A 22,707-nucleotide genomic window follows, 5' to 3' on the forward strand; every position below is an offset into this window, starting at 1 on the left:
CCAGCTCCATGCCAAGATCCAACTAACATAGTTTTAACTGCAGCACCTTTAATCTACTACTAGTTCACTGCCTCCATACATGGTCCCCTTATCAAACGAGCTTTGCCAGGCAGAAATTTGGGTTGTTTCCATGGCTTCCACAACAAACTTGTTAACTTTGTCGCCACCCTGCTGTGTTATCCACAAAATATACTGGCAAACTTTTATCATTTACCAATATTATTTCAGCGCTTCTTGCGCATCTGTTTACATTCCCCTCACCCGCCATATCCCAAACTTATAAGAACGCTACTACACTTAACTTGGTGCACGCTGGGACCGAGTCTGACCCTGGGGCTGGTGATATACTGCCGACGCAGAGGATTGCGGGGCCTACCTTGGTCCAGGTCTCAAAGGCCTACTATACCTCCTCCTCCTCCCACCCCTCCTCCACCTCCTCCTCCTCCTCCGAATTACCATCCGTGGCCATGGCGCCATCAGTCGGTAGCTCTAGGCACAGCAGCAGTGCCGTCGCTAAGCGACAGCAGGCGGTGCTCAAACTGCTGAGCCTAGCCGATAAAAGGCACACCGCCCAAGAGCTATTACAGGGCATTCCACATCAAACTTGTTAACTTTCTCGCCACCCTGCTGTGTAATCCACAAAAGATACTGGCAAACTTTTATCATTTACCGATATTATTTCAGCGCTTCTTGCGCATCTGTTTACATTCCCCTCTCTCGCCATATCCCAAACTTATAAGAACGCTACTACACTTGATCTTATACAAAAGGTTCTTAGAAGTGCTGTTTGGGGAGTACCCTAGAGACAGGGGCTTGGATTGGCGAAAGCTCGCCTGGAAGCGGAGCGCCAGCTCCATCCCAAGATACAACTAACATAGTTTTAAGTGCAGCACCTTTAATCTACTACTAGTTCACTGCCTCCATAATAATAATAATAATAATCTTTATTTATATAGCGCCATCATATTCCGTAGCGCTTTACAAATCATAGGAAACAAATACAAATGTAATGTAACAGAGCACAACATTTGTATGGAACAACAGGAGTGAGGTCCCTGCTCGCCAGAGCTTACGGTTTATGAAGATGATGGGGTAACACGAGGTAAAAGAATTTTTAATGGTCAAGCCATTCTTCTTAGGGAATAGAACAAAATATAATAAATGGAATTGCTGTCGCTTGAACCACTCAGCCGTCACCAGGTCCAGGGTGAATGGGACTGCATAGAAGTCTGGTGCCTGTTGGTTGCTGGATAACAGATGGGAGGACGACACAGGACGGGTTAGTAGAAGAGTTAAAACTTCATGCAGTTAATGAGTGTTATAGGCTTGCCTAAAGAAATGGGTTTTAAGAGCACGTTTGAAACTTTGGAGGTTAGGTATTAGTCTGATAGTCCGGGGCAGAGCATTCCATAGAATTGGTGCAGCTCTAGAGAAGTCTTGGAGACGCGAGTGGGAGGTCCGCACTAGGGTAGAGGTTGATCTAAGATCACTGGCGGATCTAAGAGCACGGGTTGGGCGATAGACTGAGATAAGAGAGGAGAGGTAGGGGGGTGCAGCATTATACAGAGCTTTATGGATGAGGGTTATTATTTTAAACTGTATTCGAAAGGAGACTGGCAGCCAGAGCAGCGACTGGCATGAACTGTAGGCATACATGGTCCCCTTATCAAACGAGCTGTGTCAGGCAGAATTTTGGGTTGTTTTCATGGCTTCCACAACAAACTTGTTAACTTTTTCGCCACCCTGCTGTGTAATCCACTAAATATACTGGCAAACTTTTATCATTTACCAATATTATTTCAGCGCTTCTTGCGCATCTGTTTCCATTCCCCTCACCCGCCATATCCTAAACTTATAAGAACGCTATTACACTTGATCTTATACAAAACGTTCTTAGAAGTGCTGTTTGGGGAGTAGCCTAGAGACAGGGGCTTGGATTGGCGAAAGCTCGCCTGGAAGCGGAGCGCCAGCTCCATCCCAAGATACAACTAACATAGTTTTAAGTGCAGCACCTTTAATCTACTACTAGTTCACTGCCTCCATAATAATAATAATAATAATCTTTATTTATATAGCGCCATCATATTCCGTAGCGCTTTACAAATCATAGGAAACAAATACAAATGTAATGTAACAGAGCACAACATTTGTATGGAACAACAGGAGTGAGGTCCCTGCTCGCCAGAGCTTACGGTTTATGAAGATGATGGGGTAACACGAGGTAAAAGAATTTTTAATGGTCAAGCCATTCTTCTTAGGGAATAGAACAAAATATAATAAATGGAATTGCTGTCGCTTGAACCACTCAGCCGTCACCAGGTCCAGAGACCTAGTGACAGGGGCTTGGAGACAGGGGCTTGGATTGGCGAAAGCTCGCCTGGCAGCGGAGCGCCAGCTCCATGCCAAGATCCAACTAACATAGTTTTAACTGCAGCACCTTTAATCTACTACTAGTTCACTGCCTCCATACATGGTCCCCTTATCAAACGAGCTGTGTCAGGCAGAATTTTGGGTTGTTTTCATGGCTTCCATGTTAACTTTGTCGCCACCCTGCTGTGTAATCCACAAAATATACTGGCAAACTTTTATCATGTACCGATATTATTTGAGCGCTTCTTGCTCACCTCCTTTGGTTCCTCTCTGCCACCCATTGGTTTGAAGCCTGAGTCCATTTAGGGTATGTCGCCATGCCACTCTCTAGCCTGCCGCTGCTGCCGCTGCCTCTGCATGAAGTCCCCTATAGTGTCAGGGTCAATTATTGGATGTTTTAGATGCTATCTAGCCTCATTCGGTCACTCTGTCATGGCCATGCTGTTGCCCATAATTTTGGCATAATGGTGCGATTAAGCAGCCTCAGAGGCATCCATGCATGCTGCCCCTGCTGTTTCCTGTCCATTTCCGTGGTGTTTCCATCCTTTTCTGAGGTTCCCAGGTGTTTGGCCAAGCTTCCCTGTGCAGAGCCTTGGTCCCCTTGAAAAATGCTCGAGTCTCCCATTGACTTCAATGGGGCTCGTTATTCGAGACGAGCACTCGAGCATCGGGAAAAGTTCGTCTCAAATAACGAGTACCCGAGCATTTTAGTGCTCGCTCATCTCTAGTTATGAAGGATTCTGGGCTCAACCAGCACGAATCAACGGCCCTTTAAATTTTCTCTTTCCCTTTAAAGGTGAGTTGGAGCTGCGGGGCACAGGGGCATGAAGAGTGGCACGGTTGAGCCCATGACCCAAGAGATGTGTCGCGGGAGCACCGGTGACAGCAGTTAGCAAGTGTGATAAGCCTGCTTAAATAAATGAGTTTTAAGAGAATGTTTGAAGCATTGGGGTTTGGGTATTAGTCTGATAGACAAGGTTAGGGCATTCAAGAGAATTATGTATAATTAACATTTATTGGGGTGAACACAAAGAAAAAGAGAAGCACAGTTAAGTGATGGCAGTATCAGGATCAGGTACAGCATGGATCACATGTTCATTGACTTTTGGGGAAAGAGACCACATCGTAGATCATTGGCTTAGGAGCCCCAGAATGCCATTTCAATCGAAGTATCCATTGCCATGTATGGATAATTAGCAGAGAAATAAACGAAAAACAAGGGAACAATAAAACAGGGGAGGGGATACACATAAGGGATGGGGAGCACTTGAGACCATGCCTTTAACGGCTGAAGTGGAAGTGGCGCACACTATCTATGACAGGAGCAAGTCTTAGGATTCCTGGAAGCTTAAATACATGTCCCATGGGGCCCACGCAGTATTCATCTTACCTGGGTCTGTGGAATCATTGGCCACTAACTCCTCCATGGCTCCTGAAGCCACTCGACTATCGTGGGAGGTTGGGGACTCTTCCAGTGCATTGGGATCTCCGTACGAGCTGTGGCCAGAAAGTGACAAAGAAGGCCCTTCTTAATGGAGGAGATAGAGCCAGGTATGATCGACAAAAGAGCCAATTGTGGGGATGGGGTGACCCTCTTGCCAGTGACCTAATGGTAGGTATCGAGAACTCTACTCCAGAAAGGCTGAAGGGAAGGGCAGCTCCACCAAACATAAAGCAGGGTACCCACCTCCGCACCACATCGCCAACACCCATCTGAAACTTCAGGGAAAATCCTGTGTAGTAGGGAGGGGCATCTATACCACCTGGACAAAATTTTATAATTTTTCTCCTGAGCACTACGGGGAAGCGGCATCTTGTGAGAAAATAAAAAGGCCTTATCTAGGTCTGCATCAGTTAACTCAACACAGAGAGCTTCCTCCCATGCCCCGATACATTCAAGTATTAGTGCAGCTCTGGAGAAGTCCTGGAGACATGAGTGGGAAGTTCAAAATAAGGAAGAGAATAATCTGAGATCACTGGCAGATCGAAGAGTACGGGTTGTACGATAGACTGAGATGAGGGAGGAGAGGTAGGGAGGTGTAGCATTATGCAGAACTTTGTGGATGAGGGTTATTAACTTAAACTGTATTCGGAAGGAGACGGGCAACCAGTGGAGTGACTGGCACAGACTGGAGGCATCCTTGTTGTGTTTACTCTGGATGCTGCATTAAGTATAGATTGAAGAGGAGAGAGTTTAGTGAGTGGAAGACCGAATAGTAGAGAGTTACAGTAGCCTAGACGAGAGTGAATCAGTGCAGCAATTAGTGTTTTAGAGGTTTTAATTGTAAGAAGTGGTCGGATTCTAGAAATATTTTTAAGGTGCATATGGCAAGAGCGAGCAACAGATTGAATATATGGTGCAAAGGAGAGGCAGAGTCCACCACATCCCCAAGACAGCAGGCCCCATGCCCCTGGGTTATAATGACATCACAAACAGAAATGGAGAGGTCAGGGTTAGGTCAGTTAGTAGACGGCGGAAAGACAAGAAGTTTCATTTTAGAAGGATTACGTTTCAGGAAGAGAAAGGCCATGATTTTAGAGACGGCAGAGAGACAGTCAAGAGTGTTCTGGAGTAAGGCAGGGGTGATATCACATGCAGGAGTATATAGTTGGGTGTCATCAGCATAGAGATGATACTGGAAACCAAATCTGCTGATGGTTTGTCTTATGGGGGCAGTATAGAGGGAGAAGAGAAGAGGACCTAGGACTGAGCCCTGAGGAACCCCGACACTGAGAGGAAGATGAGAAGAGAAAGATCCAGAAAAGGAAACACCGAAAGTGAGACACCAGTCAGAGAGATAGGAAGAAAACCATCAGAATGCAGGGTCCTCCAGGCCAATAGAGCGAAGCTTCGCATGAGGAGGAGCTGGTGGTCCACAGTATCAAACACAGCCGATAGATCCAGGAGAATGAAGAGAGAATAGTCACCTTTGGTTTTAACAGTGAGAAGATCATTGGAGACTTTAGAAAGAGCAGTTCCAGTGGAATACATAGAGCGGAATCATTCTACACTTACCAATTTTAAAGTTTAGTTTTCCATAAACAGAACCAAATAATCCTATTGGTCTTTTGGGATGTCAATTATATCTAACTCAATAAATAGCAACTGGACCTGGCCACCCCCCGCCTCCTAGAAGAAGCCGGAGAGACCTTGCGAAACAAGTCTGCAGTGAACGGCTGATAATAAGAGGCAGAATACGCTGCTATTGAGTATAAGAGACTCATATCTCTGCCAGTAGCACTGTGTGGGTTCCCGGGAATGGGGTGTTTACTCTTCCCATAACTCGGGACCCAGTCTACAACCCTCTATAACCCTAGGACTAAGTAGTCCTTAAGTGAAGGGTTGTCTATATTGTTTTTAGGGGGAGTGTGTATAAAAACTTGGGCACCTCTACACGACACTATCCCAACAATACAATCTATTGTTACTAGGGGTGATATAAAGGGACCCAGAGGAAATAATACTGGTGTCACCATAATAATGGTTATGTAAAAACACATCATTTTATATTTGCATATAAACAATAAAAGTTAAGTTTTAATACTTCAACAACCACAACTTCCCCTCTTGCCCAATCCTCCGACATATGAACTTTTGCAATGGTTTTTCTTCCTTCCCAACCAAAGTTTTCACCTGTCCTGAAGACACCAATATCGTTGACAGAGGGAGGGGAAATTCAGAATGTCATTGGAGGTTCTCTTGAGAGCCCCCCAAAAAGGAAGAACCGGGGACCAATAACAGGAGCTCCAATGGCTCCAATGTTTTAGTGACCCTATTCACAATTTCTTTCTCTTCCTGAAGAGTAAGAGGTTTCAGGTAGATCAGGATTCTTCACTTAAAATAAGGCTGGGATACCTGGGACAAGCCTGAGTCCCCACTGAGAAGACTCCGAGTGCCACCTCTGGCACCGCCTGTGAATCGCCAGGACTCCGGGATCATTAGCATAATTTTCAAACTTGATTTTAAAATTTAGAATACCTTGGATAACAACTATAAGAAGATTACCACAGTCCCGGTGCCTGGATCTATGAATAATGTCCCTGGTTTATCAGGATGGATTCTGATGGTAGATTTCCTTTAACTTGTTTCCAGCTTCTAAATGTAGGGGTTAACATCTACTGGTATTGGTGAACAGTGGAGAAAGTGGTTTCCTGATGTAATGGATCAAAAAAACACATTTAGAAATACAAATAAATTTGTAAAATAATCACAAAGCTTCCTTTATGTAGCTGCCAAAATATACAAATTTTGGACCATTCCATTTCTCTAGAATGGAGGGGGAGGGGGTAGAGGGAGTTAAATTGTATTTAAAATCAATTTTATCGCATCCTGATGATTTTATAACTGTTTAGAATTTGTTTGTTAGAATAACTCAGTGATTATCAATGGATACAACAAAAAAAAGATGGATATTATATAAAACTATTTATTTTTCTTACCTCCCTCCCTTTTATTACAGAGAGCGATCTGAACATATAAAACTGGATGCATCGGTGTCTCAGTTCAGACAGTGAAAGAAGAATAAGGTGAGTGCCCTCCATTGTGCTACCTATAAGAAAATGAGAGGATGACATATTGTATTGTGATAGATGCAGAACAAGCTTTAACCACTTTTAATTTTTAGGATTTTTTATTTTATTTTTAACAGTCATTTCCAGGTAATATATGTTGTGTATATGGTGTAATTTATTATTTTACATTCACGTATTATGTGATTTTAATGTGATTGATTAAAAGTTTTTTATTTATATACAGGCAGTCCCCGGGTTACGTGCAGGATAGGTTCTGCAGGTTTGTTCTTATGTTGAATCTGTATGTAAGTCGGAACTGTATACTTTATAATTGTAGCTCCAGGCAAAATTTTTGGGGTCTCTTTGACTATTCTATTTTAAAAATGTTGGGTTGTTATAAGAACCAGGATTAACAATAAAGCTTCATTACAGACACCTGTGATAACTGTTACAGCTGATTATTGTAGCCTAGGGCTAAAGTACAGTAAGTTATCAATTACCAGAGGTCCGTTTGTAACTAGGGGTCGTCTGTAAGTCGGGTGTTCTTAAGTAGGGGACCGCCTGTACTCGATTTTTTCAGCTTTTTCATACTCGAGTCAGGTTGACCAATGCACCTTGGAGCACGGTTCCTTCAGGTGAAGCCTCTTTGAGGCGCAGGGGCGTAACATCTGTGGTAGCAGCTATAGCAGCTGCTATGGGGCCCACAAGATTGGGGGCCCAGCATTTGGATTATTTCATGTGAATATGCTTTATGTATGTATATATTGTGTGTATACACTGTATGTATATTTTTTAAGGGGTAAGTGTCCACTTTGGGGAGCTACATCTCCTAGTTACGCCACCGCCGAGGCGATTAATCCTTTTTTTTTTACTTCAGTTGGGATTTGGACCTCCAATTTCCACTCTCCAGCATGCCATAGAAATATAAGGATCTTAATCACTAGCCTATGCAGTTACCTATTGTGAATGGAAGGGCTTTAAAGGGGTTGTCCGAGTTCTTGAAAAAAACTAAAAGTGGCCGGGAGAGGGCTGCTTAAAAAAAATAAAGTCCTATTTACCTTCCGGTGCCCTCCGGTATCCAGCGCTGCTGTTACTCCGGTCCGGGCGCCATGTAAACAAACATGGCCGGCCGGACAACGCCTTTAACTAAGAGCTTTGCTAGAGCTTCCATAGAGTTACACTACTTCCATGCACTGGTGTGTAGAGATGTATCTTCTCAGGGATCTCTCTATATATCACTACATTATCTCTTTTTTTCATTTTGTTAAAGCATATAATTAAATTGAATTTATAAAAATGTATAAGGCACAAAAGAAATTATATATCAACATAACCAGGACAACCTTTACATTACGTATAATAATTTGTCATAAACTAAAGCTCTCCTTGCAAAATATGCGGCGCTTCTTACCATACACATGCTTTTCAATCGGTATTGAGCATTGATTATTTGATACCTACTGTAGCTCCCGGCGTTGCCTGGGATAGTAAATAACTGCTATTTGCTATAACAGAATAGAAGGGGTTAACAAAAAATAGTTATTTGTATCTAACTCTCTTTCTGTCTCTGACTGTCTGTGTCTGTCTCTGTCTCCCACTTTCTCTGACTCTAACTGTATCTGTCTGTCTGGCCATCTCTGTCTGACTGACCGTCTCTGTCTGTCTCCGGCTGTCTCTGTTTCTGTCTCTGACTATCTATTTCTCTGACTGTTGCTGACTGTCTCTGTCTCTCACTGTCTCTGACTTTTTCAGACTGTCTCTGTCTCTGACTATCTCTGTCTCTGACTTTCTCAGACTGTCTCTGTCTCTAACTGTCTCTGCCTCTCACTTTTTCTCTACCTCTGATAAAGTTTTATTTCTGATAACTGATTTCTGATTACTATGGGGGCTGCGCTGAGGACATTACTATGGGGGCTGCGCTGAGGACATTACTATGGGGGCTGTAAAGTGGATATTACTTTGGGGGCTGTGCAGGGGACAGTTCTACAGTTCTATGGGGGCTCTGCTGGGGACATTACTATGGGGGCTGGGCAGGGGACATTTCTATGGGGGGCTGCACAGTGGACATTACTATAGGGGCTGTGCTGGGGACGTTACTATGGGGGCTGCGCTGGGGACATAGATTGAGCCCTGCAGGAAATGAAATTTGGGGTTAGACATGGGGTATTGGCTGGGAACACATTTTTTTTTCCCTAGGACCTTGTTTCCAGTCCCAGGCGGAATAAATTTGGGCACATTGGTCCCCGAATACATAAAAGGATGGGGACCACTGCTTTTAAGGATGTGAAGAGTTGGGGTTGGTCAATGGTGTGTAAGGTCGTCTTTATGTGGGTTGAATGACCCATTCTAATTCCAACTATAAGTGCTGGTGTGAAATTTCAATCACAGTGATTTCATTTGTAATTTTATCAATCACCTTTAGGGATTTTGAAAGGGATTTTCAACTTTCAAAAAAAGTATAAAGCTATTCACTGGTCATGTTATGTTGCACAGGTGCACGGCTCATTGTAACATACAACTGCACCTGTCACATGACCCGGGGTATAACGAGGTGTGCAACTGTGTGATATCACATGACCAGGGATGTAATGAGCTTTGCACCTGTGTCACATCACTTACCAGGGATATAAGGAGCCGTGTACCTGTGTGATATCACATGACCAGGGATATAACAAACAATGCACCTGTGTGACCAGAGATGACCAGGAGAATAACAAGCCGTGCGCACCTGTGTGACACCACACAAGCAGGGATATAACAAGCACTGCACCTGTGTGACATCACATGACATGGGATATATAACAAGCCGTGCATCTGTGTGACATCACATGACCATGAATCAATGTTTATCCACAGGTGCAAGTAAACAATGAAGAATTGATACAGAAAGTATATTGTAAATTGTATAACTTTTCATTACACAAAGAAAATCAATTATTTGCTGAACGTGGACAACTTCTCCCGAATCCAATTACAATGTGATTTCTTTTTGTTTTGCAGCTTTTGTATTGGAAGCCATCAAACTTTTCTGCAGACCATGAGGGGCTTGTTGTGTCTTCTCCTGCTCTGCCTTGTCTATGGAGCAAACGCCAAATGTTTTGAAGACTGCGAGTTGTATGAGTTACTGAAAAAGGAGCTGGATGAATCTAGCGCCGCCCAGTGTACGAGCTTCTACGTATCTTACTGATAGTGTTACATTATTCAGAAGTAGCCTGCGCTCTGTTCTTGCATGAGGTTGTCCCACATTGTTGCCCAAAAAAATGTTTGCATGTTTCTGTTGCATATGAACGAGCTGAAAAAAATTTGGTATTTGGTATTTATGACTTGTCCTTAGTATAGACCTACAGTATCAGATTGATGGAGATCCGATGACCGATACTGCCACCAATCAGCTGTTTCTGGCTGCCTTTGGTTCTAGAACTATATGGTGGACGGAACCAGAAGCCATCAACTCAATGTTCTGTGTAGTGGCTATGTTTTGGTTCGGCGGTTGAGGCTTTTTTCACTTGAATGGGATGTGAGTTGCAGTACCCTAGCACAACCACTACCCTGTGGATGGAGCTCTCTCTATAGTAATGGTACCATAAGTAGCCACTAGCAGATGATTATTGGTGGTGTTAGAATGTTTCCTATGCTAAGAAGGTGTCACCACTACCAAATATCAAAAACACCTTTAAAGGGTTATTCCAATCTGGACATTTTCATTTAATTTATTTGCCCTATATATATACATTTCTTCAATTACATGTTATTAATAAAAAGTACCCGTGTGAAGATAATTTCCCATAAATGTAGCCATATTGTCCCTTAGAAATGAGCTGGCCTTGGATCCAACCACCCTCGCACCCTGGAAGCGGTGGACCCTCATGGGCTATTAAGGTGCCTGACCATCTGGTTTCAGCATTCATTACCACAGGACGGCTGTGGGACATGCAGTAACTCAAGGACATGTATGCAAAAACTATTTGTTTCTTTGTGCAATTGTTGAAGCAGCAGTGGTCGTATCCAACAATCTTGTTTCTAAGGAACCGAATGAAAACAATTATGGGAAATTCTATACACACAGAAACATTTTTTCTAATAACATCTAACTAAACAAATGTATATACTCGAGTATAAGCCTAGTTTTTCAGCACACAAAAAATGTGCTGAAAACCCAAACTCGGCTTATACTCGAGTAAAAAAATATATATCAAAACTCACCTTTCCGGCTTCCCCCACTGCTGACTATATACAGGGGCAGGGGGCTGGCTATATACTGGGGGATATGGGCTGGCAGGCTGTATACTGGGGGGCAGGTGCTGGCTATATACTATGGGGCAGGGTCCGGCAGGCTATATACTGGGGAGGCTGTGACCAATGCATTTCCCACCCTCGGCTTATACTCGAGTCAATAGGTTTTTGTGGTAAAATTAGGGGCCTCGGCTTATACTTGGGTCAGCTTATACTCGAGTATATACGGTATATATATATATATATATGGCAGATGAATTGAATTAAATGTGAATGTCCAGATGACAATACCCCTTTAAGACAGAAATGGATGAAATCTCGTCATTAAATATGAGTTGACTTCTGTAATTATTTAATGTATCATTAGAAATTTGTTTATGGTCAATGCAGAATCATCTTAATTTCAATCCCCACAGGGGTTTGCCTGGCACGCGAGCTCACTAAATCCTGCACGGGGAATATTTACAGAGGGAACGGCAAGCTCCATTATGGTATTTTTAAAATTGGCGCAGATTGGTGCAATAACAAAGGAGGAAATCGTAAAAAATATTGCGGAACAAGTTGTGCTAGTAAGTATTATATTATATCCTAGTATTATAATATATAAAGATACACCTCTATATAAACCTCAGCAGCCGCTAAGCCCCCTGGAGCTATTTGCTGCACTGTTAAGGAATTAGTTACCTGCAATTAAAGGGGTTGGCTAATTTCTTGTATAAAAAGCACCACACCGGCTTTTGCATGGTAGCGCATCTTAGCTCCATTCAATCCAATCAGAGAGCTTTACCAGGGCTTGTACCCCAGTTTTTTTGGTGTACAAGCGCTGAATTTATAGCAGAAATTATGGTTTCCCCTCAGTCTTTTCTTCTGTGACCGGCGCATGAGCCAACCTCACACATGAGCTGCAAACAACAAACTTTGGTTCCCCATGAAATGCGCATCTTCGTGGCACGAGGGCCGTATCCTGTACAATCTCCTTAGGAATCGATGTTATACATATAAGGCCTATTGCCCAAGAGCAAGTTTGATCCATGCAACTCACATCATGTACTTGCCAGGAACAACCGTCCCGACTGCTGAGTTCAGTTCCAGTTTTTGAGTGTTCGGGCCAGAAGTTCCAGCAAGTACACAATGGGGCTCATTTACTAAGGGTCCAAATGCCGCACTTTCGTCAGGTTTCCCGAATATTTCCGATTTGCACCAAATTGCCCCGGGATTTTGGCGCACGGGATCGGATTGTGTCGCATCAGCGCCGGCTTTCACGTGACAGAAATCGGGGGCCGTGGCCGTCGGACAACCTGACGGATTCGGAAAACTTGCGGAATTTAAAAAAGAATTTGTGTCGCAAGATCAGCACTTACATGCACCAGGAAGAAGGTGGACTCCGGCGGACCTCAGTGCAGCAGTGACACCTGCTGGATATCGGGCGCATGACCTTAGTGAATCCCGGCAGACCCGAATCAGCATCGGACAACGTGCCGCGGGATCGCGACGGTACCGGGTAAGTAAATGTGCCCCAATGTGAGGTTGATGTGAGTTGCACGGATCCAACTAGCTCGTGGGCTTCATAGTGTATGGAGACTAAACATTTGCATCTTCACTCCCTGCAGACTTAATAAATGATAACCTCGATGGTGACATCAGGTGCCTCAAATATATTATAAGAAGCACAGGAATTAGAAACTGGTAAATGACTCCATTATTTTCTCTTCTTTCCTGATGGGTTTTATGTATTTTCTCTTTTTTGGGTGCATTAGTTACATTTATGAGAACACATAGAGATACAGTATATGGTGAACAGAGCTTCACGTGCTGGAGACGCCTTCAAATAGAGAAGACTTGAAAGGGATAAATATCTGATTATAGCGGTTCAACTGCTCGATCTCTCCCTCCATCAGCAGAGCAAGAGATCTCAAGTGCTTCTCAGTAGAGATCGGAGGACCTGTAGTTTTAGTTTGGGTTCAACAATGCGACCCGGACCTTTTACCGGATCATTGGCTGAACTGCCAATCCGGCAAACTGACACCCCTTGCTACGAGCGGTGGCCATGATTGGCCAGTGGATGACTATAAGGACGCCAATCCGGCCTCGAGTAACCAAACAAACTCCTGCGTGCATGGTGATCGATGCAGGTCTCTCTGGTATCAACAGGAAAAGCTAGATGCGACCACTATAGGTGTTAAAAAGAAAAAAGTTGTACAGCAGGTATACTTATGGAAGTAGCATAAAGTTCCAATATTTCTCGATGGATAATGTAGCATATAGAGTTTGGTCTGAGTTCAATTTCTTAATCCATCAGATTAAATGGCTATATCCAAGGGCAATCTGGTGGTTTTATGGGAAAGCGTGAGGGTCAGCAGATACTTCTACATTCACATCAATACGTTTCCACCATGTGTCCCGGTAGTCACAGCGGTTTCTCCTGAACAATATGTGCAAATAGTCCACTTACTTCCTTCTAAAACGAGGTGAATTAAAGTGAATATAGTGCAGATTACCTCAATTAATTCAGAAAAGGTGTTTATTAAAAAATAACTCACAAATCAAGCATTGAATAAAAGTTGGGCCAGTACGACAAGCCCAAGAGGCGAAAACCCTGGGTCAAGCTGATGGACTTGGCGGACTAGTCAGGACTTTTTATTCAATGTTTGATTTTTCTTGTATGTGAGTTATGTTTAATCAAAAAACTTTTTGGAATTAATTGAGGTAACCTGCACCATATCCACTTTAATTCCTCTAGTGGTCGAAAGAAGTAAGTGGACTATTTCCACGTTAAGTGTTGAGTTGAAATCACTGGGACTACCGGGACGTGTGATGGAAACGTATTGGTGTGAATGTAGACATATCTGCTGACCCACATTATTTCCTGTAAGATTGTTAGAAAAGAAGACCATGGATTGCTCTTGGATATACCATTTACTCTGATGGATTAAGAAGACCAAACTCTATGAGGTATTACATGACATTGGTCCACGAAAGCAGGAAATAGAGGCGGTCTGATTCCTAAGCACTATTCCTCTCAATCTATAACACATTATACAGACAAACATTGTATTAATGGGACACACTCTTTAACATGATGGATTTTCCGAAAAAAAGTTTTTTGATCTTGAGTCTAATAGGTAATAAAATATACATTAGTAAGATGATGTGTCCACAATGTCCTAGAAAGTGGACAGGGTACCTATGTAGGATGTCATGAATTTCTTGTCTTACACTTCTTCTGTGTTTTAGGGACATGTGGAACACCAAATGTGATCGGGGAGACTTTAATAGGTACATTAAAGACTGCAAAAGCACCTAAGCCCTGCGTAATGATTGGACCTAAAATAGTCGAGAGACCTGCCAGCCAAATCATGAAAAGTGTCCATATATGGCAAATAAAATGCAGATTTCAGTTTAATTTGTTTAAGACATTTTTTTACAGAGACTAACGGATTAGCTCTGAGATCGCTGTCCAATGGTATAGGCTCCAGACAAGTAGGGTCCACTCCAGACTAGTAGGGTCCACTCCAGACTAGTAGGGTCCACTGTAGATACGTAGGGTCCACTCCAGATACGTAGGGTCAACTCCAGACAAGCAGGGTCCACTCCAGACTAGTAGGGTCCACTCCAGACTAGTAGGGTCCACTCCAGATTAGAAGGGTCCACTCCAGATACGTAGGGTCCACTCCAGATACGTAGGGTCCACTCCAGACTAGTAGGGTCCACTCCAGATACGCAGGGTCAACTCCAGACAAGCAGGGTCAACTCCAGACAAGCAGGGTCCACTCCAGACTAGTAGGGTCCACTGCAGACAAGTAGGGTACACTCCAGACAAGTAGGGTCCACTCCAGACAAGTAGGGTCCACTCCAGACTAGTATGGTCCACTCCAGACTAGTAGGGTCCACTCCAGACAAGTAGGGTCCACTCCAGACTAGTGGGGTCCACTCCAGGCTTTTATTAGCTTCTCTGCAGCAGGGAAAATGACAAAATAAAACACTACAAAAATAAAGTCCTAGGTTGTCTGCCCACTACCTTTACAATGAAGTAGTTTCATCATTACCAAGAAACTGTGCCTACCCGACATCTTCACAAATACAGCAATTGGCAACTTACACAAGGAGGACATTTATCTTGAAGACCCGTCAGGTCGATTTGGGAACCTAAACCAACTACAGGTCCTTATGAACTTGTGGTTTAGGGTCCCAAATCCCCTTTTTTTTAAAAGGAAGAAAAATAAAAAATATAAGCTTAAATACTGGATTCCAATGAGACATTATGAGATCCCACATCGGTGCCTCATCTCACGATAAGGGAAGTGAAGCCGGGACAGCATCCATCTCTGGAAACAAGTTTTGGGGATTTTTGTAAGGTTTTGGGCTTGTTTGATTTATCTTAGTGGTCGATAAATGAGGCCGGTGAGTTTGTTGGTTTTTTGAAACTTTTGTCCGAAAAGTCACACAAAAGTCTCAAATGTTTAAGCAAACCCCTGCCTACTCCTGCTCTGCACTGGAGATTGTTTGTGATTAAAAAAAAACTTTTCACTGCAATTGCACAAAATTTAGCAATTGTTTTCAGATGCATGAGTGTAAATCTCTTTGCAAACTTTGCAAAATGGTATGGCCAGTGTAATGTGCAGTGATGGCAGTTACACATCATTACTATGGTAACAGAGCAGGACAGTCTGTTACATCATCACTGGGAGCAGAGCATGAGAGGGAGGAGCTTTTACTGAGAACCAGATGTTCATGGGAGTTGTAGTTGTTAATGGCAGCCATGTTGGAGATAACTCCACCTTCTTTAGAAAGCCCATAAAGTTTTGTGAATCATAAAAACAAAGTATAGAAAGCTCCATTTTGTGATTAACGACATTGAGTTTTGTTGTAATCTTTCATTTATAGCATCATGGGTTTTTGTATCAGACGTTCATATTCCCGGAAATTTTCTTTTATGTATGGAGCTTATCTATCTGTAAATTATGCTGCCCATTGATAAAGTAAGTTATATACACTGGACACTAGTAGAAACATAATTTTTAATTTTATAACACATATACATTCAGTAGATTCAATACCACCTTCTCTACACACAAACATTGCCCTGATGTCTGGTGACCTGTTAGTGTTACAAGGTGCCAGGTGTTAATGGGGATTCGGTGCAGCGTCCGAATGAGCCCCAATGCAAAGTCCGTGCAACGCCCTGACTATAATGTATGGTTTATTGTACTAGTCTTATGTGGAAAAATGAGATCTAATGGGCCGAATAAACCTCCTGGGCCCGGTTGTGACTGTACTCTCTGCATCCTCTCAAGTTACGCCCCTGATTAGGTAGTAATTTTGGACTTGTTGCTCTCACACTCTCTTGTGCTGGTCACTCGAAGTTCAACATTTCACCTCATGGCAAGGCAACTTGAGGATCTACATAAAGATGTCCAAGGCTATAGGAAGAATGCCAACACCCTGACCATGAGTGCAACAAGGTGGCCAAGACCAAACAGCGGTAAAACAATCTCTGTTCCTCTCAGAACAGGCTTCACGATGGTCGACCAAAGAAGTTGAGTGCACAAGCTTAGTTTCACATCCAGACGTTGTCTTTTATAATAGAGAAGCAAACTAAGGTCATGGATTACTGGAACCAAGTACTTACTGGATTACTGGAACCAATGGCCCCATGATAAGCGGACTGGGGGCACACGGCCGGGTGCCGGCCAGGACGTGACCCCGGGCCCCTCCCCACTACATTCCTAAGCTGAAGCCTGCATGTATGTGTGTATATGGTGAGTGTATACTGTATGTATATAATGTTTGTACAGTATGTGTGATGTGTATATACTGTATAAGTTATAAATGTATATATGAGTGCATAAATGTGTGTGTATAAGTGTATACTTTTATGTATATGGGTGTGAGTATACGAGTGTAGAACTTTGTGTGTATGTAAGTATATAAAGGTGTGTAATTGTATAAACATGTCTGTATAAGGGAACATTCACACGAACGTCTGGGGGACATATATCGGGCTGCAAATTTTCTGCCTAATATAATTCCCTCATAGGCGTCTATAGCGTCAGTGCGTGAGCAGTTCTTACTGTTCCAAAGTGTGATAGAGTGTGCCCTATCTTTGGTCATAAGAACGGCCATGTGGCTCTTTTCTCTATGGAGAGGGGAGGGGTGAGTTGTGATCACCTCTCCTCCTCTCCAGTGTGCCAGACATGTGCTATAGACGGCCAGGGACACGTTTATGTGAATGCAGCCTACATATGGGGGGGAAGGGGGACCCCAAGCAGAAATCACCGATGGGGCCAAGCCTCTCCTAGTAACGCCCCTGGGCATGGAATATTAAATTGTGATACTTGCGAGTACAATTTTTTACACAGAAAAATTTTAAAAAGTTATGGATTTTTGAAGGTGGGGAGCAAAAACAAAAAAAGGGGCACCGATAGCCAGGGCTTAAAGGGTCTTTTTCACAAAGATGGATACACATTAACCAAATTAATAATAATAATTCCTTTATTTATATAGCGCACACAGATTACGTATCGCTGCACAATCTGCCAAATCGGTTTTGGCCCTTGTGTGTCAACTAGTTATCTTTTGTCAGTAAGGTCTAAAAGAAATCATTTACCCAGACGTTCACTTTCTTCCATGTTTATTGATTGGTGTGATATCGGTTTAGTTAGACTGAATTTGCCTGTAATTGTGGCTCGAATTAAAAAACAGACCACGTTTTACATATACAACGTAATCAATGGTAAAATCTAGGTAATTCCTTTGGGTTACTTGCTTTTTCTTACAAATGTATCGGTCTTAAGCCTCATTTCTGGGTCTGCTACAGCAGAAAATCTGTCACAATTGTTGCCCCTCCATTATATGAATAAATATGAGACATGTTGCACTTATATCAAAGGCAGCTACCGCACGTTACATTGAATTGCATTTTGAAATGCAAATCAAGCGGCACAGGGATGAGTTGTCCCAATTGCATTTAACTGAAACACATGTGATTGGTAACGAGCACCGTGTATTTGCATTGTTTACATGTAAAACATGGTGCTCGTCATTGGTCATATGTGTTTCATATGCAGTCGGGACAACTCATCCCCGTTCCGATTAATTTGCGTTTCAAAATGGAATTACAATAAAAACTGTGGACGTTGAATCCATTTTTTAGTAGTAAAAAAGGTTGGCGGAAAGGTCTGTATGGTTGATTTATGCCATTGTATTCCTTTGCTGCAGGATATGGAGGGATATGCCACATGTAGAGATGAGCGGACTTTATGTCCTTGTTTGGGTTCGGCCACTCAAACTGGACGCATTGCCGAAATTTCCGAAATTGGCAGCCAATCCAGCAAATGAACAGAGAGTTTCCCTGGTCAATCAAAGCCACGGCTAGAAGCCAGCGTCGCTCATTTGCCGGATTGGCTGTTCGGCCACCAATCCATTAATATGTCTGGGGCAGATGACCGAACCCGTACGTCAAAAGATGGACATTAAGTCAGTTTATCTCAAGTCACATACTCTTGACAAAAGTCTGGAAAAGTGATCAGTCCCTAAGAAGTTTAAGTAGTACGGCATGCAACATGAACATTCAGAAGCTTCTATGAAACCCTTATATTTTTGTCTTTTTCTGAAAAACATATCTTCTTAAGGCAACCTGTATCTCCTTGTTCCTCAGACTATATATAATAGGGTTGAATAATGGGGTCACATAAGTGTACACAAGAGACAGAACTTTGTTAGCATTCAACGAATATCCATCAGATGGAACTACATACAGAGAAACCAGTGTCCCATAAAACATCCCCACGACGGTCAGATGGGAGCTACAGGTGGAGAAAGTCTTCTGTCTGCCAGAAGTAGATGGGATATTGAAGATTTTGATGAAGATGTAAATGTAGGTCACCGAGATGAACGCAAGTGGGAACAATGTCAAGGGAGTAGCCAATAATATATTCTCCAGTATCACTGGTGATGTATCCGAGCAAGAAAGCTTGAGAAGAGGAACCAAATCACAGAAGAAATGGTCAATGACATGAGGCCCGCAGAAGTCCTGCTTACTTGTCATGACTACAGTCACTAACGTGATGACAAAGCCTAAGGACCAACATAGGACAACAAGCTGAACACAGAGGTTGGTGTCCATTATGTGGATATAATGTAACGGGTTGCATATGGCCAAGTATCTGTCATAAGACATAACAGCAAGGAGAAGACTTTCTGCAGCCAAAGAAATTCCAAAAAACTGGAGCTGTATCATGCACCCAACAAAAGATATGGTGACACCTCCATTAACTACGGCACACAACATCTTAGGAACGATATTGGTGGTAAACATGATGTCGGAAATAGAAAGATGTCCCAAGAAGAAGAACATTGGGTGCTTAAGATTCGGAGAGATTGACACCAGTATAGCGATCATGATGTTCCCGGTGACCGTCACACTGTACAATGTGAGAAATAGTAGGAAGGAAGGGATTTTAATACTGCTGCGCATTTGTAGTCCCATCAAAAATATCTCTTCAACTCTACTGCGGTTGCCTTCAGCCACCTGCTGAGATTAAACACAATGTTAATATGGTCGTGATCACAACAGTTTTTTTTTTTATCAACCCAAACTTTTTAGGTAGAGTGTGGGTGTCAAAAAAATGAAAATAGATTTTTTTTTTGGGTGTAAAACTCTAAATAATTTTGACTTATCGTACAAAAGCACGAGGCCTGATTAGTAAGACCTGGTTACTACATTTACAATAGTTATCAGACTTTTTAAATTTTAATTCATATTTATTTTGGAAAAAGCAAAAAAATGGCACAGTAGGTTAATTTTAACATTGAGAAATTGAATATCAATAATGCAATCCGGTTAATCCCTTTGTATAAATTAATGAATTTTATTTGCATTCTGATAAGAGAAAAGAATTATCATCCTCATATTCATAGTTTATACGGTTGAAAAAAGACAAATGTCCATCAAGTTCAACCAAGGAAGGGAAGGGATTGGATGAGGAAGGGCTTTAGGGGAAACAATTCTATATAACATAACCATCAATGTTATTTAGGTGTAAAAAGGCATCTTATTGAAGCTCTTTGCTGTCCCTGCTGTGACCAGCGCATAAGGCAGGCTATTCCACAGATTAACAGTTCTCATAGAAAAGAAACCCTGTCGCCTCCGGTGATTAAACCTTGTTTTCTCCAGCCGGAGACAGTGCCCCCTCGTCTTTTGATTTGATTCAATCTGGAACAACTTATCACCATATTCTTTGTATGGACCATTCATATATTTATATAAATTAATCATGTCCCCTCGTAGTCGTCTCTTTTCCAGACTAAATAAATCTAGTTGTTTTAATCTTTCCTCATAACTGAGACCCTTCATACCCCTTATCATTTTTGTGGCTCTTTGTTAAAAATGTTTGATAAATATTTGATCCCTTACCAACCATAAAAAGTTCTGCCTCCTACAGACGAGTTACACTCCTAATCACCTTGCTACATGCATTACTGACAGCGCCATATATAGTCCCCTGTATAACAGACTCCTGTCCACAGACTGAATTAATTGCTGAGATTCTAACCTCTACAACACCACATTGTCAGCGCACAGCATCTCACTGAACTAGAGGAATCATGAAGTGTCTGCTTAGAGAGTCCCCATCCACACTCTGGAATCTTACACTGAGTAAAATTTTAAAGTAAAGGGTTAAAAATGATCTTCAGCACTATAGGATTGTCGCTTTCTTGCGGCAGAAATCAGGTGCGGGCCGTTGGACGATCCGACTGATTGCGGGATTTACCATTTAAATTATGTCGCATCCAATGCACTTACACGCACCAGAAGAAGAAGGTTAACTCCGTCAGACCTGAGCAGGGAAGCGACACATGTAGGATATCGGGCGCGATCTTAGTGAATCGCAGCAAAGTGCATTGTCGTCGGACAGTGCACTTTCGGGAACTCCGAGGGACCGGGTAAGTAAATGTGCCCCATTGTGTTTGAAGGATAAATAATGCTAGGACCTAAAGAACACTGTCCCCACTGTCAAGAACACAAAGGTAGAAACATTATATTTGGGTATGTGTCCTCAACCCTCCCCTCCCCTGTCGCCGGCTCGTGTAGCCGGAAACCTTGCTCGTACGGAAGCTGTACTCAGCGCAGCTCCTAAGCCACTGTAAAAAAAAACAGGGACTCGGACCGGAGAGATGGCGGCGTGGGACTCCAGGAGGTTAGTTTTAAAAATCCCTCCTCAACCTGGCTGCTAAATTTTAAAAACGGTCAGACAACCACTTTAAAAAAAAGTGATCAAATTATTAATTCTTTCACTGTATATGTTAGACAACTTTCTAGTAACAACACATACTCAACCTGCCCCAAATTTATCACCATATTGTTTTTTTCTTGTACAACTTTTTGAGACTTTTTGATCTCATAAATTAGTACAAGAAACCAGACAACAAGGTGATAATGAGCCAATTTGACAAATATGAATTGTCAGACTGTAATTCAAGCAATAATTATGGCAGACAATATTTTAAGCCGAATAACTATCATATTAATTCTACTAGAATAATTGTTGCAATTTGTCGATTACTATAATCCTTAGCTTTTTATAATACGTCTTTATCCTCCAGGGGTCATGGGCTAAAATAATTCATTTTGCACACGCTGAAAATCAGAAGACTAAGAACTGGCAGAAGAGGACAATTTGTAGTGCAGAATGAGGATGAGATTTTGTTGATATTAGGCGAATGCTCCTCACCCGTCCCCTCTCCATAGGAAGCTGAGTGTTCGCAATGCAAATTAGTCCAAATATAGGTCCTGCTCTATATTTTGAGGCATGGTGGAACGGACCTGTCATGACCCATCACAACTGGGTGTAATAGACCTCTATGGGGCCAGTGATCTGGTTGCAATACAGTTGTGTGCTTGGGTCCTTACCTATTTTTTATTTTTTTTATGGTAAATAGGCAATGAGCTACATGATCCCTCTCCTCTATGGACCTGGCATTTGTATACTAATATGATAGATGAGAAAATGTAGAGAATTCAAATGATTTGCATAAATTACTTACCATCTGCACCGCAACATTTTGCATCTTCTCAATAGGAGAAAGTCAACAAGCGATAATATAACCCACAGTATGGAGCTATATCAGCCTGATCCCTTCCCGGTGCAGACTTACAGGTTACCACGTTTTATACTATTTCTAAAGACCTTGTGTGATCATGAAGTTGTCTGGAGAATAAAGCTTAGATACACCAGGGAATTATCTGCTAATGAGAAAATACCAAGGAATTGTTTAATATCTTAATCTACCACCAAGGAAGTAAGAAAACATAAAATTTAAGCACAATGACCTTGAGTAGCCCCATTATTTTAAAATTTTTTCGATTTTTGCAAAAGGTGGCTGACTCCAGAAATATCCACATGGGCACACACCAAAAGTGAATATGCCAAAAATACACAAGAGAAAGACTGGTGTGTAAAGAAAATTGGCCAAACACAATATAATGCAAAAAATGTATACAAAGCTTTATTGAGTACATCTAAAAACAATAAAACCACATGAAAAGAACAAGTGCAAATACATCACAGGTCAGTATCTCTAATGGAAAAT

At 42.3% G+C, this 22,707-nt stretch overlaps 2 protein-coding genes across 2 annotated transcripts; one reads left to right on the forward strand and one right to left on the reverse strand.

Annotated features, from left to right (window-relative positions):
* Window positions 1-6,829: 6,829 nt before the first annotated feature.
* Window positions 6,830-14,500, forward strand: LOC140068725 (lysozyme C-1-like). The gene is made up of 5 exons (XM_072114125.1): window positions 6,830-6,897; window positions 9,883-10,043; window positions 11,532-11,684; window positions 12,726-12,801; window positions 14,350-14,500. Exons 1-5 carry the CDS (start codon window positions 6,857-6,859, stop codon window positions 14,417-14,419), a joined length of 501 nt encoding a protein of 166 aa, XP_071970226.1. The 5' UTR covers window positions 6,830-6,856; the 3' UTR covers window positions 14,420-14,500.
* A 4,206-nt stretch (window positions 14,501-18,706) lies between these two features.
* LOC140070171 (olfactory receptor 5P60-like) lies at window positions 18,707-19,603 on the reverse strand. The gene has a single exon (XM_072116509.1). The coding sequence runs from the start codon at window positions 19,601-19,603 to the stop codon at window positions 18,707-18,709; it is 897 nt and encodes a 298-aa protein (XP_071972610.1).
* Between the last annotated feature and the right edge of the window lie 3,104 nt (window positions 19,604-22,707).

This window comes from Engystomops pustulosus, chromosome 7, assembly GCF_040894005.1.
Source record: "Engystomops pustulosus chromosome 7, aEngPut4.maternal, whole genome shotgun sequence".
Taxonomy (NCBI): domain Eukaryota; kingdom Metazoa; phylum Chordata; class Amphibia; order Anura; family Leptodactylidae; genus Engystomops; species Engystomops pustulosus.